Below are 19,612 nucleotides of genomic sequence, written 5' to 3' on the forward strand. Positions count from 1 at the left end.
AGTGATTTCTCCAAAGCAGCTCTTTATTTGTAAGCTGGAACAGAACTGAACAGCAAACAGCTCAGCCGGCCTGCTTTTATAGGCAGCCGGCTGTCAACATTGTAGCAACAACAACCCAGGGTTTCCCGCCTAAAGTAACTGACGTGGACCTGAGTGAAAACTACGTACACGGCACTCCTTTTGGCCTGGGTCAGAACTTCAAGACATAACATATTCCTTGCCTCGTTTCAACTTTCAACAGGAGTCCTTTCCCCTGCTACTTCTGAAGACATGAACTATGAAAAATAAAAAGGTTAATTAAAGTTCAATTAGAAGGTAATTAGAGAGAACAAGAAAGATAACAATGTGATAATACAGTCATACCTCGGGTTACAGCCGCTTCAGGTTGCGTTTTTTCGGGTTACGGACGCGCCAAAATCCGGAAGTACCGGAATGCGTTACTTCTGGGTTTTGCTGCTCGCGCATGCGCAGAAACACTAAATCACGCTTTGCACACGCGCAGAAGCACTGAATTGCAACCTGCGCGTGCGCAGATGCGGCACTGCAGGTTGCGAACGTGCATCCCGCACAGATCATATTTGCAACCCGAGCGTCCACTGTATACTACTATATATAAGCAGCAGAATGCAATAAGTGAAACCAGAAACAAACCAGAGATGGAAATGGAGGGAAGCCAAGGGGGAGAGGGGAATTTACAAAACAATTGTTTGGTTAAGTTGAATAATGTATGATATATGTATGAAAACTAATAAAAACTGATTTAAAAAGAAAAGAAAGGTTCCTCCTTTGCACGCCCACCCTAAAGTGCTTGCCTTGCATAGCTTAGTTTTCTAGGTGCCTAGAATTTTGAGCCCGCCCTCCAAAGCTGGCTGACAGATGCTCCAGGTGAGCCAACAGAGCTCACCGGCCCTTTCTACCGCCTGCAAAAATTGAAAGATAAGGAAATAAAACTGGGTGTCATCAGCATACCGATGACCAAGACTTCCCCCCAGCTGAAACTCACTGGAACTCAGTTCCGGCCCCTCTCAGATGGACGCCAGTGCCATTATAAGAGAACAAGGGAGGTGTTCATGGTGAGTCCTGCACTTAATCATTCTATTGCATTACATTACATTGCATGAAGGAGCGTCTCCACCCCCATCGTTCAGCCCGGACACTGAGGTCCAGCGCCGAGGGCCTTCTGGCAGTTCCCTCACTGCAAGAAGTGAGGTTACAGGGAACCAGGCAGAGGGCCTTCTCGGTAGTGGCACCTACCCTGTGGAATGCCTTCCCATCAGATGTCAAGGAAATAAATTATTATTATTATTGTTATTATTGTTGTTGTTGTTATTATTATTATTATTATTATTATTATTATTACAGTGGACCCTTGGGTTACGTTACCTTTGGGTAGCGTAACTTTTGGGTTGCGAATGCCACAAACCAGGAAGTGTATACTTATGGGTTTTGCCGCGTGCGCAGAAATGGCGCCTCATGTTGCAGACTTTTTGGGGTATGTAAGGACCCCCAGAACAAATTAGTTCATATCCGGCTGGTCCACTGTACAGTGGTACCTCGGGTTAAGAACTTAATTTGTTCTGGAGGTCCGGTCTTAACCTGAAACTTTTCTTAACCTGAAGCATCGCTTTAGTTAATGGTGCCTCCCACCGCCGCCGTGCGATTTCTGTTCTCATCCTGAAGCAAAGTTCTTAATCCGAGGTACTATTTCTGGGTTAGCGGAGTCCGCAACCTGAAGCGTCTGTAACCTGAAGTGTCTGTAAACCAAGATAGCACTGTATTATTGTTGTTTAGTCGCTTAGTGGTGTCCGACTCTTTGTGACCCCGTGGACCAGAGCACGCCAGGCACTCCTGTCTTCCACTGCCTCCCGTAGTTTGGTCAAACTCATGCTGGTAGCTTCGAGAACACTGTCCAGCCATCTCGTCCTCTGTCGTCCCCTTCTCCTTGTGCCCTCCATCTTTCCCAGCATCAGGGTCTTTTCCAGGGAGTCTTCTCATGAGGTGGCCAAAGTATTGGAGCCTCAGCTTCACGATCTGTCCTTCCAGTGACCACTCAGGGCTGATTTCCTTCAGAATGGATAGGTTTGATCTTCTTGCAGTCCATGGGACTCTCAAGAGTCTCCTCCAACACCATAATTCAAAAGCATCAATTCTTCAGTGATCAACCTTCTTTATGGTCCAGCTCTTACTTCCATACATCACTACTGGGAAAACCATAGCTTTAATTATACGGACCTTTGTTGGCAAGGTGATGTCTCTGCTTTTTAAGATGCTGTCTAGGTTTGTCATTGCTTTTCTCTCAAGAAGCAGGCATCTTTTAATTTCGTGGCTGCTGTCACCATCTGCAGTGATCATGGAGCACAAGAAAGTAAAATTTCTCACTGCGTCCATTTCCCCCCCTTCTATTTGCCAGGAGGTGATGGGCCCAGTGGCCATGATCTTCGTTTTTTTGATGTTGAGCTTCAGACCATATTTTGCGCTCTCCTCTTTCACCCTCATTAAAAGGTTCTTTAATTCCTCCTCACTTTCTGCCATCAAGGTTGTGTCATCTGCATATCTGAGGTTGTTGATATTTCTTCCAGCAATCTTAATTCCATCTTGGGATTCCTCCAGCCCAGACTTCCGCAGTATTATTACTGTATTACAGTAATACTACACTTGCCAATTCCTTCGTGCATTTTCATAAAGATTTATACTCTAACTTGGTGGCAGCCTAGCATATGCCATCTTTGGAACCAGGTACTGCTGGACATCCAGAGAAAGAGCAGGTATGTGTGTTTGTCGTTCTGCTTCATTCCCAAAAGGAGGAAGGAAAAAACTGCACAACAGCTACACTGCAGCTTGACATGGAGGTTCCATTGGCAGACACGGGGTGAACTGATGGAGAAAATCGTGCTTTACGGGGGGGGGGGGGTGTGCACCTCAGCTGCACTTCAGTGATGAGGTCACATGGAGTACCTGACCAGATAAAACGTGCAAATCTCATATCTTTGATAATCTGCAAAGCTACAGGACTAGGTGGATTCATTGACATGTTGTTGTTGTTTAGTTGTTTAGTCGTGTCCGACTCTTCATGACCCCATGGACCAGAGCATGCCAGGCACCCCTGTCTTCCACTGCCTCCCACACTTTGGTCAAACTCATGCTGGTAGTTTCGAGAACACTGTCCCACCATCTCGTCCTCTGTCGCCCCCTTCTCCTTGTGCCCTCCATCTTTCCCAGCATCAGGGTCTTTTCCAGGGAGTCTTCTCTTCTCATGAGGTGGCCAAAGTATTGGAGCCTCATCTTCAGGATCTGTCCTTCCAGTGAGCACTCAGGGCTGATTTCCTTCAGAATGGAGAGGTTTGATCTTCTTGTAGTCCATGGGACTCTCAAGAGTCTCCTCCAGCACCATAATTCAAAAGCAAACAAATAATAATATTAATTGGAGTCAAGAAGGGGCAAGAGAGGAGAACATTTCTAAAGAACTATCTCAAGGTGATTTGTGCATAAAATAATTGAAAACAGCCTGCATGATGAGGAAGAGAGGAAGTTCAACAACATCTGGAGGTGCATACGTTCTCCATCTCTGTACTAAAATCTGTATTTCTTCCCTTATGGACAGATTCCTGAAATATATTCTGAACCAGCGTTGAAAGAAAATATTGCACACGCATGATACTCAATTTTTCACCATAACTTTGAAAATTCACATTTCAATGCCTGTGTCAGTGAACTGGCCCCCTGTTTAAAAAGTTTGAGGACCCCTGGTGCAGAACAATGGTTCTCAAAGGGTGTGGCAAATGTGGTGGGAAGATTCAAGGACAATCAAAGAAACATTCAGACATTTCAGTGGAGTAGAGAAGACCCATTTAATTTGACACCAGTAGCAGGCCCAAGCAAAAGAAAGTTTGTCGACAGTGTGTGGATAGCTCTGAATCTTGGTTTCACATGGACTGGAGATTGAAATGTCCTTCGACCTCTGTGTTTGATGTGTAGTGAGATGCTTTCCAATTCCAATGTGGCCCCAGATGGGAAGAAAATACATCTGTTGTCAAAACATGGAAATCTGGCAAACAGGACTGTTCAATATTTTGAAAAGCTTTCGGAGCAGCAGAAATGACAAGAATCATACTTCTTTTAAAAAACAACCCCACACAAGTAAAATTCTCAGAAAAGATGCAGTTTATATCTTACCAAGTGGCTGAATTGATTGCTCAGCAGAAAACTCCCCACATACAATAGCTGAAATATTGATTAAGCCCACCAGCGGCTTGACTGTGAACAATTCGTTTGATGCTGATGCTGAGTGACATATTTTGGAAATTCCTTTGTCTGGTGATACAGGGATTTTCAACTCTGACAAATACGAAAGATCAGAAAAGAGAAAGGCTTCTTTGTGTTGATAAGGAAATGACAGTTTGTCTCAGATTATATTTATAAATGAGATTACCCGGCAAAAGCAAGCTCACACCTTTCTTTGAGTTTGTATACATACGTAAGAGGCTTGTTTGTAATTATATTTTGGGAAGGATTCATGTATAGTTTGGGAACAATGCAGTTGCATTGCTTTATACTTTCTGGATTTCCTGTGGCTATTATAAAGTACTTGTGTTCCATGTCACAACAACAACAACAACAACAACAACAACTACATATTATTTATACCCCGCCCATCTGGCTGGGCTTCTCCAGCCACTTTAGGCGGCGTCCAACAAAATATTAAAATACAGTAATGCATCAAATATTAAAAGCTTCCCTAAACAGGGCTGCTTTCAGATGTCTTCTAAAATTCTGGTAGTTGTTGTTCTCTTTGACATCTGGCGGGAGGGTGTTCCACAAGGTGGGTGCCACTACCGAGAAGGCCCTCTGCCTGGTTCCCTGTAACGTGGCTTCCTGCAGTGAGGGAACTGCCAGAAGGCCCTCAGCACTGGACCTCAGTGTCTGGGGAGAACGATGGGGGTGGACGTGCTCCTTCAGATATATTGGACCGAGGCCGTTTAGGGCTTTAAAGGTCAGCACCAACACTCAAATTGTGCTTGGAGAAGTACTGGGAGCCAATGTAGGTCTTCCAAGACTAGTGTTATATGGTCTCGGCGGCCGCCCCCAGTCACCAGTCTAGCTGTCGCATTCTGGATTAGTTGTAGTTTCTGGGTCACCTTCAAAGGTAGCCCCATTCAGAGCGCATTGCAGCAGTCCAAGCGGGAGATAGCTAGAGCATGCACCACTCTGGTGAGGCAATCTGTGTGGGCAGATAGGGTCTCAGCCTGCGTACCAGATGGAGCTGGTAAACAGCTGCCCTGGACACAGAATTGACCTGCGCCTCCATGGACAGCTGCGAGTCCAAAATGACTCCCAGGCCGTGCACCTGGTTCTTCAGGGGCACAGTTACCCCATCCAGGACCAGGGAGTCCTCCACACCTGCCCGCCTCCTGTCCCCCCAAAACAGTACTTCTGTCTTGTCAGGATTCAACCTCAATCTGTTAGCTGCCATCCATCCTCCAACCACCTCCAGATGCTCACACAGGACCTTCAATGTCTTCACTGGCTCTGATTTGAAAGAGAGGTAGAGCATTGCTAGGAGTTGTTTGTTTTCGTTCCCTATGTACAGTGGTACCTCTGGATGCAAACGGGATCCGTTCCGGAGCCCCGTTCGTATCCTGAAGTGAATGCAACCTGCGTCTGTGCATCTCCACATGCGCGGGTCACGATTCGCAGCTTCTGCGTATGCACGAGTGGTGAAACCCAGAAGTAACATACTCCGTTACTTCCGGGTTGCCACGGAGCGCAACCCGAAAATGCTCAATTCGAAGCTACTTCAACCTGAGATATGACTGTATTTCTAATTGATAAAACTTCAGTGGCACAAGTTTTTATTCTGAAAGTGTGGTTCCCAAGAAAAAGGTTGAGGATCCTTGGCGTAGAACAGGCACCCCCGAACTCAGCCCTCCAGATGTTTTGGGACCACAACTTCCATCATCCCTAGCTAACAGGACCAGTGGTCAGGGATGATGGGAATTGTAGTCCCAAAACATCTGGGGGGCCAAGTTTGGGGGTGCCTGGTGTAGAAAGTAAACTTTCCCGCCTTGGCAACTGGCAGTGGCAGAAGGAGCAGTACAGTGTGAGGAAGGCATGGCGCCCACCCGCTGAGAGGTGAAAAAAATGATGACAAAAAGCTATGCCTAGATGTGTGATAGCAAGAAATAGGTCATAATCACATTCAGGGTAACAATGGTTCCTTGGCTACACTGAAGCCAGAGGTGCCCAATCAGCACTCTCCACATAACACCTTCATTTGCATGTCATGGTCTATAAATGCCCATGCTGACAAAAAAATTGAAGGCAGGAGCTTAAGGAGGAAACAAAGAAACAATGGCAGCTAAACAGCAAGTCAAAAAGAAAGCTAGGGTTTCAAAGAAGAACAACGTGCGCAAGAAGCACCCACAACCTAGACGGAATCAGAAGAATCAGAAGAGGCTCCAGGCTCGAAAACAAAAGAAGAAGCAGCCTCATTTGAAGCGTCAAGTCAAGAGGACCTCAGGCACGAAGTCAGGGAGCAGTGGGCAGCCGCGAAAGATCTGTTCCTCAAAGCTCTTTGCCTCCAAAATTTTGCGCCAGTTGCCCAAGGTGCGCATGGAGGCCAAGGCCAGGAATCTGATGAAGACCTTGCTGGCGGACTTGTACAACCACGTGGCGACCCAGGTACAGGCCATGAGCCAGCAAGAGGAGCAGAACCCCATCAGTGGCGACGAAGTCCAAGCCGCCTTGAAGGAGGCCATGGAAAGGGAGTTGGCCAAGCACACGGCTGAACAGCCCACTGCCATCCCCACCGAGTGCACTTAGAGAACCATCCCTCCCCTTCTCCAGAGGTGGCAAGAAGGGACAGGACCAAAGGTTGCCCTAAGAAGATCCATATAATACCCAAGAGACTTAAAAAATATATTGCTGCCTTCATAAGTCCAAGAAATCCTGTCGTTTACCACTTTAGACATCTCATCGGACACCGGATGGAGAGTATTGCTATTATGGGGAAAAACCGTGAAAGAAGCGGCTTTCAAAAAGAAAAGAAACACAATTCCAGTAAAGCAGGATTTTAGCAGCTTATTTCACTTCTTCCAATAAATCAGGATTTTTGCAGCTTTATTCCAGTCTAATTGTGTCTTCTTCTGCTTCTCTGGAACTGAGCTTGGGTTTGGGTGATGAGTACAAATCCAGTTATATAAAATGCTGTTTAGGAAAAATATCCACTGTGTCATACTAAACAGCAATCAGATGAAAGATTTTAATAAAATATCCAAGTGATATTGAAAAAATGGGGGGGGGGAAGGTAAAATTTTCAGAAATGAAACTATCTTAATACAGTGGTACCTCGGGTTAAGTACTTAATTTGTTCCGGAGGTCCGTTCTTAACCTGAAACTGTTCTTAACCTGAAGCACCACTTTAGCTAATGGGGCCTCCTGCTGCTGCTGCACTCCCGGAGCATGATTTCTGTTTTCATGCTGAAGCAAAGTTCTTAACCCGCGGTAATATTTCTGGGTTAGAGGAGTCTGTAACCTGAAGCGTATGTAACCTGAAGCATATGTAACTCGAGGTACCACTGTATACTTTTTCTTTGCTTTGAGCAGCTGTTCATTGTTGCAGTTTAATAAGTAAAAACATTACTGAATATTTACAGTTTAATGTACTGTGTTGCGGGGAAGCACCTGTTAGAACTTGAATTGTTTTTTTGCCATATTTTAGTGTTGGATATTCACTTATCACTTAATATTATTTGTTTTAAAAGCCACCAAGTAAATGTTGGAAATGCAACAATCCAAAGGGTCATATTTTCATATGTGGTGGACTTGTAAAAATGCAGTAGGCTTTTTGGAAATGATTCACAATGAATTGAAAAAGATGTTGAAAGTAGTCGTCCCCCAAAAGCCTGAAGCGTTGAATCCTGAAGGTTGGGATACAAATTCAGTGAAATTAAGCAACAACAACAATAACAAACATTCACCTTATGTCAGACGGTTCACTAACCCAAGTGCATTTATAGTGTTCTAGACTTGGCTTTGAACATGGGTTTGTGCTGAAAGAATGGCAGTGCTATAGATAACAATTTCTGAGCACAGCTACTACTGTCCTCCAGAGGGTGATCTTGAATAGCTTCCAAAAGAATGAGTTCTAAAAATAAACATTGGACTCCATCTTTTTTAAAGGCAAAAAGGGACTTCTACATATCAGGAATAGCTTGTGCAATAATGACTTAGACCCACCTTTTTCTCTCTTTTTTAACTTAGACCCATATTAAGGTGATTTTTTTTTTTCTATTTTGCAGGGAAGCTAGTAACACTACTTAGAAGATACTGTGTGCCAGTATCCATAGTCAACAGAGTTACATCTCAACGCAGATCCTTCCTTGGAAGCGTCTTTGGGGTTGAAGGTACACACAGCAGGCAATAAACACTCATGGATGCCATAAAGATTCAATCAAGTGTAGAGGTTTACTTGACAGGCATGAAAGCATAAAGGTAAAGCGTAAAGGGACCCCTGACGTGGGTCCAGTCGTGGCCGACTCTGGGGTTGTGGCGCTCATCTCGCTTTACTGGCCGAGGGAGCCGGCGTACAGCTTCCAGGTCATGTGGCCAGCATGATTAAGCCACTTCTGGTGAACCAGAGCAGCGGACGGAAACGCCGTTTACCTTCCCGCCGGAGTGGTACCTATTTATCTACTTGCACTTGGACGTGCTTTCGAACTGCTAGGTTGGCAGGAGCAGGGACCGAGCAACGGGAGCTCACCCCGTCATGGGGATTCGAACCACCGATCTTCTGATTGGCAAGTCCTAGGCTCTGTGGTTTAACCCACAGCACCACCCGTGTCCCTATATCATAAGAGCATATTGGTAGCAAATTTATACAGACATTCACCACTGCCGTGGTCAAGGCATGCTTAGAGTCTAACAAGAGTCCAAGACACTCGCTCTGCTTCTCTCACCACAAGACACAAGCAAGAGACTCACGACAAGTTACAACAAGTTACACAGAACCACTGTTATCAGTACTTCCTGTCACACTGCACATGTCCAAAGAACAGTTCCCACAGAAAACATCCTTGCATAGACAAAACAGTCTCAGCCTTCTGCTGCTTCTTGAAACTTCTCTGCTCTTCTCTGTTTCTGGAACAAATGATTCTTTTCTCTCTCTCTCTCTCTCACAGAGAATTTCCAACAGTTGCAATATCTGAAGAAGTGTGCATGCACACGAAAGCTCATTCCAATAACAAACTTAGTTGCTCTCTGAGGTGCTACTGGAAGGATTTTTAATTTTTATTAATCCAAGGGAAAATGAGGTGCCTTTCAAGTTGAGCGGGACTTAACTTTTGAAGAAACATCATTAAGGTCTTGGTGTTAGAAGTATGACTGGTTTGCAAGAGGATCTATAGCACCATGCCAACACTTTCACACATACAGTGGTACCTCGGGTTAAGAGCTTACCGTATTTTTTGCACCATAACACTCACTTTTTTCCTCCTAGAAAGTAAGGGGAAATGTCTGTGCGTGTTATGGAGCGAATGCCTGCGTGTGGCGGGGGGGATCTGCTGCAGTTGTGAGCAGAGGATCCATGGTTCCCCTTCCTTCCCTCCTCCGTGGTTACAAAGCATGGATCCACATGGATCCTCAGGATTTTTGCATTGGGCTACTCCAAACTCACTGTCAGATCACATGTCTGTGGCCACAGCATGAACCACAAAAATCATATATCCACTATTTTGTTTAGAATATTTTTTTTCTTGTTTTCCTCCTCTAAAAACTACGTGCGTGTTATGGTCTGGTGCGTGTTATAGAGCGAAAAATACGGTAATTCGTTCTGGAGGTCCGTTCTTAACCTGAGGTACCACTTTAGCTAATGGGGCCTCCCGCTAATGCTGCGCCACCACCGCGCGATTTCTGTTCTCATCCTGAAACAAAGCTCTTAACCCAAGGTAATATTTCTGGGTAAGCGGAGTCTGTAACCTGAAGTGTCTGTAATCTGAAGCGTCTGTAACCCGAGGTACCACTGTATTCAGAAAATCTGGACTGAATCAATGCATCAGTTAATTGTACCAAGGTGTGCCTGCACAGGTGCTGAATGCAACAGGTGAGCAACCACTGGCTTGTTTTCTGCAGCTGCCATTGAACCAGGCCAAACTCAGCTCCATAGCCCAGTGGTGGAGCCATGCTGGCTGCAGAACCCCGCCATACTGGGCTCTCTTGCTCCACATCCACTTGAAGTTTTCACACCACTCCCTGAGTTTTTTTGTTTGTTGCCCTCCTATCCTGCTGCCCAGTGTACGTGTGTCCCCACCGCCTCCCAGATCCGGGCCTTTCAGTGACAGATTATCTTTTCACACAGGCATTTGGGGAAGAGTGTGAAGTCTGGCGTGCTTATTTCTGTGCTGTGCTGCTGCTAAACTGTTTGAATGTTTAATTTTAATTAACATTTATACAGTGGTACCTTGGTTTTTGAACATCTAGGAAGTCGAATGTTTCAGTTTTCAAACACTGAAAACCTGGAAGTAAATGCTTTGGTTTTCGAATAAGCCTCGGAAGTCGAACATGCTACACGTCTTCTGCTGAGTGCAAGATCTGGAGACCTAGCTGTTGGCTGCTGAGTCTCGGTTTTCGAACGTTTTGGAACTCGAACAGTCTTCTGGAACGGATTACGTTCGAAAATTGAGGTACCACTGTATTTAGTTTTTTTGTCATTTGTACACTGCCCTGCGGGGTGAAGGGCAGTCTAAATTACTGCTACTACTAATTAAAAAAAATACTTTATTATTGTTGACCTATTTATTGTTGAATTTCTGTACCACTGTTTCCAGGGGACTTTACAAATTTCACATGGGATCCCACATCTCAGAACTTTACGTTATAAGTGCTCCAATGTCTCAGATTAATAATAAGGGTTGCCCACTTTTCAACCAGAATCTTGTTCATGAGCCTACAAGCACTCTTCTCACAGTAGTCGGCAGGGAAAACCTTTCATGGGATAAAGGTGATCCTCTGCCAAAATTAAAGCAGTGGTTAGAGGCACAGTAGTCCGGACTGGTAGGGAATTCCTAGCTGACAGAATCAGCTAGGAATTTATGAAATTTTCTCAACAGGGAGAAAGCCTGGTTTCAAAGCCAGTTTTGATGTAGAGAAGAAATCACATTTTGGGCATGGTAGCCTGGTTTAGATGGTTGAATAGTGTTCTCGAAGCTACCAGCATGAGTCTGACCAAACTGCGGGAGGCAGTGGAAGACAGGAGTGCCTGGCGTGCTCTGGTCCATGGGGTCACGAAGAGTCGGACACGACTAAACGACTAAACAACAACAACAAGAAGCCTGGTTTAAGGTAGATGGAAAGTACACATATTTATTTTCTCAAAATTAGCCAGGATTGATTGCGACAGCAACACCTGAAGGGCCAGATGCCATCATGCTCTTCAGAAAGTCAACAAACAGTGGCAGTGTCTGACCTCATAACTGGATAGCAGCAGGTCATAGTCATATTCAGTAGTAGGTCATAGTCATATTCAGCATAACAATGGTTACCTGGCTACTGTGCAGGCAGAGAGAGCCAATCAGCACCCTCTATGTAGCTCCTTCATTTGCATACTGTTGTCTATAACTGACCACGTTGGCAAAGGTGCGGTGACATTTGAAGGCAGGGGCTCAAAGCTTCAGAACAGAAGTCAACAGAACAGAGCAGAAAAATGGCTGCAAAACAACAAGCGAAAAGGAAGGCTGGGGCTTTGAAGAGAAAGAAGCTTCAGAAGAAATATCAGCACATCAGGAAAAACAAACTCCAGGACCGTAAACAGAGAAAGTTCCCATCTTGCCTTGAGTATGGGGTCAAGGAGCCACTTGCCAGAAATACTGTGAGCAGTAAGGTGGTGAGAATCTGTTCCCCTAAGCTGTTTACCTCCAAGATGGTGCGAGAGGTGCTAAAGACATACATTGAGGTCAAAGCCAAGGGCATGGTTAAAAACCTGCTAACAGATGTGTACAACCATGTGGCAACAGAAATAGATCGCTTGAGCCAGAAGAGCCCATCTGCTACCATCAGCTGCACTGATGTCCAAACGGCCTTGAAGGAGGCTGTAGTAAGGGAGTTGGTGAACCACACGTCCGAGCCCCTCAGGAACGAATGTGCTTAGAGAAACACCCCTCCCCTTCTCCAACAGGGCCAAGAAGGGAGAGGACCAAACACTGCCCTGAAAAAAGATCCTTAAAACTTGAGAAACTTTAAAAGACTTTGCTGCCTGAATGTGTCTTAAGAAATCCTGTAATCTAAGATACCAGCTTCACCTCAACAATCTTCATTGCTTGAAACAATTGTTCCATTTATGGGGATGTCGTGAAAGACCATGGGAAAGGAAGCTAAATTTGGACTACAGACTACACATGCCCAAGAGATTTTTCCATCGCCATCAGCAGAGTTCATTGAGGAAGAACATAAATCAAAATATATGAGAGAATTGTTTGTGAGCTGGTTTCTGAAAGAAAAGAAACACCATATATTGTTCTTCCAATAAATCAGGATTTTTAGCAGCCTTATTCACTGAAGTGTGTGTGTGTGGTTTTTAATCTAGGACATTGCGTCTTGCTGGTTACTGACTGCAAACCTAGTTATACAAAATACTGAAATGTACAAAGGTGTCAGGGTCGTCATACGAAGCAGGAATAAATGGAAGTTCAAGAAATGCCTTGAAAATTGTGCAGATCTGATGTGTGAAAACCTTAACAATCCTGTCCCCTCACAAAAGGAGAATTCGGAGAAAGCCAATGGGTAGCATTCAACTAATTTTTACTCAGTAGACCCACTTGAACCATGACTAAGATTCATTAATTGCAGTGGGTCAGAGTAAAACTTAATTAAATGCCACCCACTATTAGCTGCTGCTGGCCTTTCAGATCGCTGCTAGTCATGTAGGAGGTGCTATACAAAACAAAAAAAATGGCTAAGTGGCTATTCAGAGAATACACAAAAAATGAAGGTTTAATTTCTTTTTTAAATGGCTATAAAGCTGGCCACATTCAGGAGTTAAGATTTAACTTTCTAACTGCTTTGCGTCACTCAAGCTCATCTTTGGAATTTTGAAGAATGTGTAATAATCAAATCTTTATGATGTCATTTGGGCCTTTGTTCTAGTCAGTGGCCACCTGCAGATCTGAGAAGACCCCTGTTACAGCCTAGATGATGCTGGAATATAAACACGTAGTTTTAGAAGCAATCAGCACAAGGACCCGACTGAATACTCATTTTCCCACACAAATTATTAAAATGCTCCTGCTCATCTTGTTTGACTGGAAAGCACAGCCCAAAGCCCTGATGAATTTGCAACTTTTAAGATAATCAGTCCTGTGTAGAAGTGTCTTGAAAGACTACGCACCTGTTCCAGAATGAGCTCTGTCATTAATAACCTGTGTAGCTTAATTGCACTTAAAACCATACATAATAATCACATTTATCATACTTAAGTGCCTTTATCAGCTGCCAGTGTGGGTGACTGCCAGATAAAACCCAGAGCAACCAAAATCCACAATGCTTTACCTTTTCAAAACTAATGCTGGTTCCTGGAAATGTTTCTCAAGGTTTAGGGCTGCTCTGACTTTGGCAAACAGAAATAATATACCGTAGTTGGTTTGCTTTTTTTTTTTAAAGGAATGGAATATGGAAGGGGTGACATTTCTAGAAGATCTGTCCAAAAGAGCTTTCTGTTAAATAGTGGGTAGACTAGCAGACGACACAGCGATTTCTCCAAAGCAGCTCTTGATTTGTAAGCTGGAACAGAACTGAACAGCAAACAGCTCAGCCGGCCTGCTTTTATAGGCAGCCGGCTGTCAACATTGTAGCAACAACAACTCAGGGTTTCCCGCCTAAAGTAACTGACGTGGACCTGAGTGAAAACTATGTACACGATACTCCTGGTGGCCAGGCTGAGAACTTCAGTACATAACACTTTCCTTCCAGCATGTTGGTGGTAGTTCAGTTTGAGCTCCTTTGAAAACATTAAGAGTTGCTTAATGTCTACTTTTCAAATGGTTCTGCTGCAGCTTTAAGAGGATTTGCGCCCAGCAAACTTTGCCAACCTGGGGCTACCTGGAGAGAGTTGGTGAAAGTTGGCCTTCAGCAACCAGGAAGCACTTGCAAATTGATGCACACAAAGAATCTTTTAAAGGCACTGCAATACAGGCTGTTGGGAAAGTTGGCTTCTGTCCAGAGATCTGCCTGTTCTGTATTCTACCACCAACAGTGGCAAAGTAGGGAGCAGAAGCACAGCTGTCAACTTTTCCCTTTTTTAAAAGAGAAATTCCCTTATTCCGAATAGGATTCCTCGCAAGAAAAGGGAAAAGTTGACAGCGATGAGCAGAAGGACTATCTCAGGATCGTAGTCTTTATTCAGATTACACACACACTGTTTTGGTGCAGAAACTCAGCTTGTGATGATAAATCAGTTTTGGGGCTAATGGCATATATGTTTATTCCCACAAAACATGCATGGGATGATGAAACCTGGCTGATTTTTTTTTTTTAGTTGAAAACTGATTTCTGTGGTATAATTAGAAGTGTGAGGTGTAGTTAATATCTGCCAGAAGCCACTGTCAAAACTCACAACTAGATCATAGTAAGGGTAGGTCATAGTCCTGTTCAGGGTAACAATGGTTCCTCAGCTACAGTGAAGCCAGGGGCACCTTCATTGCCATGCTACTGCCTATAAATGCCCATGCTGACAAAAATATGGTGACATTTGAAGGCCGGAGCTTAAGGAGAACAGAACAATGGCAGCCAAACAGCAAGGCAAAAAGAAAGCCAGGGTTCCAAAGAGAAAGAACGTCAACAAGAAGCACCAACAAGCAAGATGGAATTGGAAGAAGCTCCAGGCTCGAAAATATAAGAAGCAGCAGCCTCATTTGAAGCGTCAAGCCAAGAGGACCTCAGCCGCTAAGTCAGGGAGCAGTGGGCAGCCAAGAAAGATCTGTTCCTCAAAGCTCTTTGCCGCCAAAATTCTGCGACAGATGCCCAAGGTGCGCATGGAGGCCAAGGCCAGGAATCTGATGAAGACCTTGTTGGCAGACTTATACAGTCACGTGGCGACCCAAGTAGAGGCCTTGAGGCAGAAAGCGGAGCAGGCCCAGGCCCTCGTCAGCTGCAACAATGTCCAAACTGCCTTGAAGGAGGCCATGGAGAAGGAGTTGACCAAGCACATGGCTGAACAGCCCACCGCCATCACCACCACTTAGAGAAGAATCCCTTTTCTTCTCCAGCGGCGGCAAGAAAAGAGAGGAGCAAAGGTTGCCCTGAGAAGATCCATATAATACCCAAGAGACTTTAAAAAATATATTGCTGCCTTCATAAGTCCAAGAAATCCTGTCATTTACCACTTTAGACATCTCATCGGACACCAAATGAAGAGAATTGCTATGGAAAAGACACGAAAGAAAAGAAAAGAACCACAATTCCAGTAAAGCAGGATTTTAGTAGGTTTATTCACTTCTTCCAATAAATCAGAATTTTAGCGGTTTTCAAGTGTAATTGTGTCTTCTATTCTCCGGAACTGAGCTTTGGTTCGGGTGATGGCTACAAATGTAGTTATATAAAATGCTGATTAACAAATGTATCCACTGTGTGATACTTAATAACAATCAGATGACTTATTAAAAAAAATATCCAAGTGATATTGTAAAAATGTGGGGAAGGTAAGATTTACAGAAATTAAATTGGATTCTAAATTTAAGACATAAAACAATGCAACTCACAATACTGAAAATAAAATAAATACCACAATATACAGCGGTGCCTTGGTTTTTGAACGTAATCCGTTCTGGAAGACCGGAATGTTCTGGAAGACTGGAATGTTCAAAAACTGAGGCACAAAGGGCGGTCTGCAAATTTACTGAGAAAATTGAGAAAAATACAGTAGTACCTCAGCGGAAGCTGTTTGACTTTCGAGGCGTGTTCGAAAACGGAAGCATTTACTTCCAGGTTTACGGCGCTCGAGTTCCAAAATGTTCGTCAATGGAGATGTTCAACAACCGAAGTACCACTGTATTGAATTTTGAAACTTAATATTCAAAATAGGTCAGTTTGGATATCACAGAAATATTCCAAACATTGTCAAATACCAACCTTAGAAGAAGGAGGCACTGGCTTTTTTGGGGAGGGGGGAGAGAGATCTGTGACTTGTAACTACAGGTTCTTGAAAACTATTTTCAGTCTTTATATGACTGAACCACTTCCACCATTACATGAGGCTGCAAATAAGCAGCAAGAAATAATGGTGGTTGTGCCTTTTGTGATATACTGTATTGCATGCGATTATGTATTTCAGAGCTAACAGCCCACTATCTGTGCCAAGTCTGCAGTCAAGCTTTTAGTTCATATTCCTGCTCCCAACTCCATATTATTCTGTACCCTTCCCCATTATGGCAGATCAGATACAGGGAAGCTGATATCCACCAGTGGATCCCTGCTGCTGACATGATGTGCGAGCTGTTGCACCACATTGCATGGGGCATCAATAGTTTTAAAATGCTGGGTTTTGTTTTGTTTTGTTTTGCTTCTCCACTGCTAAAATGGTGATGATCTGTAATATGGCACTGGACTGCATGACTTCCACAACTTCTCTCCCTGTGTCTTAGATAAAATCCAGGCAAAAGGAAAAGCAATGGGAGAGGAGAACACAACATCATGGACGGAGTTTGTTCTCGTTGGGCTTCTGCATCAAAAACCACCCATGGTTTTCCTCGGTCTGGTTCTCTTCATGTTTGTCATTGATCCCTGATTGGAAACAGTCTCCTGCTTTTCCTGATCAGGACGGACTCTGGTCTCCAGACCCCAATGTACTTCTTCCTCAGCCAGTTGTCTGTCATGGACCTCTGCCAGGTTCTCTCCATCGTTCCCAAAATGACAGTGAATTTCGTAACCCAGAGGTACACCATTTCACTCTACGGATGCGTCGTCCAGATTTTTGTCACACTGGCTGTGGGGGGATCAGAATGCCTCACCCTGGCTACCATGTCATATGACAGGTACGTGGCTATCTGCAGACCTGAAAAGCGAGATGAGTGCCGCAATCCCATAGTCGCCTTTGACTGGACTTAACCATCCAGGGGTCCTTTACCTTTACCTTACAGCGGCCTCTTAGCAAATAGGAAGTGCTGCTGGCGTCCTCCCACCCTTGTTCCCAATGTAAATCTTTATTTTCCCCCTCCTTGTTCTTGATGGAGATCTTCACGCACCCCTTCTTCCCTGGCAGGGTGTGTGCACCATTTTGTTATTCACCTCAGGTTCCAAATGTCTCCGGCCAGCCAGTGCATGTCCTGTAGCTTCCTGGTGAAATCCTGTAACATTTTTTTTTACTACAAACACTCTAGCTTATTTTGATTCTACTTTTGTTGAGCTCTAGCCCCTCCGGACAGCAATAGTGTGGCAGCATTGCAGAAGCATTGCCCAACAAGTAAAGCAGAATAAATCATGCACCACTAATGTACCGTTACCGGGACAAACACATGTTGCAGGATACACCCACAATAAAATGCCAGGTCTGGACGGACCTTTTTGCAGTGTATGGAAAGTTAGAATAGGCACTGATTGGAACTTAAGAAATGTAAGCACCTGAAAACTTTTGCAGGAACAAAATATTGAAAGTGGGTCACGTATGATAATCCACAACATCGTCATTAGTGCAAATCATCATGAACATCTGGACCAGGGGTAGGCAACCTAAGGCCCGGGGGCTGGATCTGGCCCAATCGCCTTCTAAATGCGGCCTGCGGATGGTCCAGGAATCAGCGTGTTTTTACATGAGTAGAATGTGCCCTTTTATTTAAAATGCATCTCCGGGTTATCGGGCATAGGAATTCGTTCACCCCCCCCCCCAAAAAAATATAGTCCGGCCCCCCACAAGGACTGAGGGACAGTGGACCGGCCCACGGCTGAAAAAGGTTGCTGACCCCTGATCTGGACTCTGGACATTCAAAAGCTAAACCATAATATTAAGAAATATTACAGCCAACTGTGTTGGTCCACAATAATAATTCTGGCACAGGAACCAACAAGTATTCCCAGGGCCATGTGCAAGCTTTTCCTCAGGCAGGACAATCAAGATAGATTTGGGGTTGGGGGGGGCAGAGAAATCAAAAGAGTACTTCTCCAGTTTATTTTCAAAGGAACTCTTCCATTGTTTCCTTGTTCCTCCCAGCAAATGCCTCTGCAAATTGAAATTCCCCCCCCTGCACTTTACAGAACTCTAACAGAACTGACAGTGAAATCCCGTGCGAACTTTCCCGGGGAGTGAGTGCTTACTTCCGAGTAGACATGCACAGCTCAATATGAAACTTAAAATCTGCAGATGCAGGTTTTCCCAACCTGATCAAGCATCATGCGGCAACTCAACAGCTCGCACGGAGCATCTTCAAGAGCAGATTGCCTTTAAAAGAATAAACGATTTTAGAATATCTCCCTCCTCTCGGAGCTCTGCACTGAATCTGGGGAACAGGGCGCTGCTGCGGCGCAACCCCGACGCACAGCGAGGTCGATGCGTGGTGCGAGCGCCTTGCCGCTTTAACGAAGGAAGGCTTGCTGACGCTTCTCTGCCTCTGCCAAAGATCGGCATAAAACGCAAAGGAAATGCGGATGGAGGCACGTAGACCCGTGCATTAGCATACTGCTAATTAGGATTCAGCTAGGGAGACCACAAGCGTCAGTGTCAGGATGGCCGAGTGGTCTAAGGCGCCAGACTCAAGGCTCACAATCCTTCCCAGGCTCTGGGTGTTCTGGTCTCCAATAGGAGGCGTGGGTTCAAATCCCACTTCTGACACATCCTTTTTTAAAAAAAAAAAATAATTTTTTTTTTGTTTCCCCTCATTCCTCTCTCTCTCCGTAATGGTGGAAAAATCCTCTGTGAAGCCTGAAACATTAATCCCTGTCCTTTTCCGCACAGGATCTTAACAGCGATCCCACTGAGCAGACTCTGAACTTACTTCCGAGTTCACACGCGCGTGCCTGCGAGTCATTTCCGTCCTCGTGTCAGCTGCTGGTTCGCGCTTTGGCGAGGCGCCTTAGGGGCAAAGGTGGGGTGGGGGTGGGGGAGAGAGGGGACTGCCGGCAGATCGGCAGCGCTTTCTTTCGCCCGCGGAAGAGGGTCCGATCGCGTCCATGCGTTGCATTTTTTTTAAGCGGACACGGAGGTCCCCGGGGGAAAAAGCCATGCAAGCTTTTTCCTGGGTACTGCCTGCAGCAAAGAACTGCGTTGCTTTGCAAAAAGACAGACAGACAGACGATCGATGTTAAGAAATGAGTTTTCTTGTACCTTTCTGAGCTTGCAGAAAAGTCTCCATCACAGTTTTCTCACCCTTATATCACTGCATTTTGTACGTTTTCCAGTTCTAATTACAAAATGGCTCAAAATCTAAAAAAAATATAGAAAGGTAGAATATCTCTCATTACAAGTCTTCAGACAACCCTGCTAGTGAGGTTAATTGCTTACAATAATATTTCAAATATTGTATAAATTTACTCCAGTCCTTTTGGAATGCTTGATCATGCTGGTTTCAGAACTGGGAAACACTCAGTACCGGATGGCTTGCAAGAGCTCCAGTTGGAGGACAGCCTTTACCAAAGGTGT

The 19,612-nt window shown here is 44.7% G+C and overlaps 1 protein-coding gene and 1 long non-coding RNA gene across 2 annotated transcripts in view; both read left to right on the top strand.

The window, feature by feature from the left end:
* The window catches only part of LOC310838105, a 17,869-nt gene extending 2,361 nt beyond the window's left edge, over positions 1-15,508 (top strand). The window contains exon 2 of the long non-coding RNA XR_014560671.1: positions 14,390-15,508. This is a non-coding gene — a long non-coding RNA (uncharacterized lncRNA). The remainder of the gene's footprint in view (positions 1-14,389) is intronic.
* LOC310838048 (uncharacterized protein) lies at positions 6,293-15,508 on the top strand. Its single transcript, XM_083725430.1, has 2 exons — positions 6,293-6,870; positions 15,279-15,508. Exon 1 carries the CDS (start codon positions 6,349-6,351, stop codon positions 6,817-6,819), a length of 471 nt encoding a protein of 156 aa, XP_083581556.1. The 5' UTR covers positions 6,293-6,348; the 3' UTR covers positions 6,820-6,870; positions 15,279-15,508.
* Positions 15,509-19,612: the final 4,104 nt, after the last annotated feature.

This window comes from Podarcis gaigeae (genome assembly GCF_964106915.1).
Source record: "Podarcis gaigeae genome assembly, chromosome: 2".
Taxonomy (NCBI): Eukaryota; Metazoa; Chordata; class Lepidosauria; order Squamata; family Lacertidae; genus Podarcis; species Podarcis gaigeae.

Bases quoted from the DNA above. Each gene is read 5' to 3' on its own strand.
- LOC310838048 (XM_083725430.1), top strand. From the start codon at position 6,349: ATGGCAGCTAAACAGCAAGTCAAAAAGAAAGCTAGGGTTTCAAAGAAG.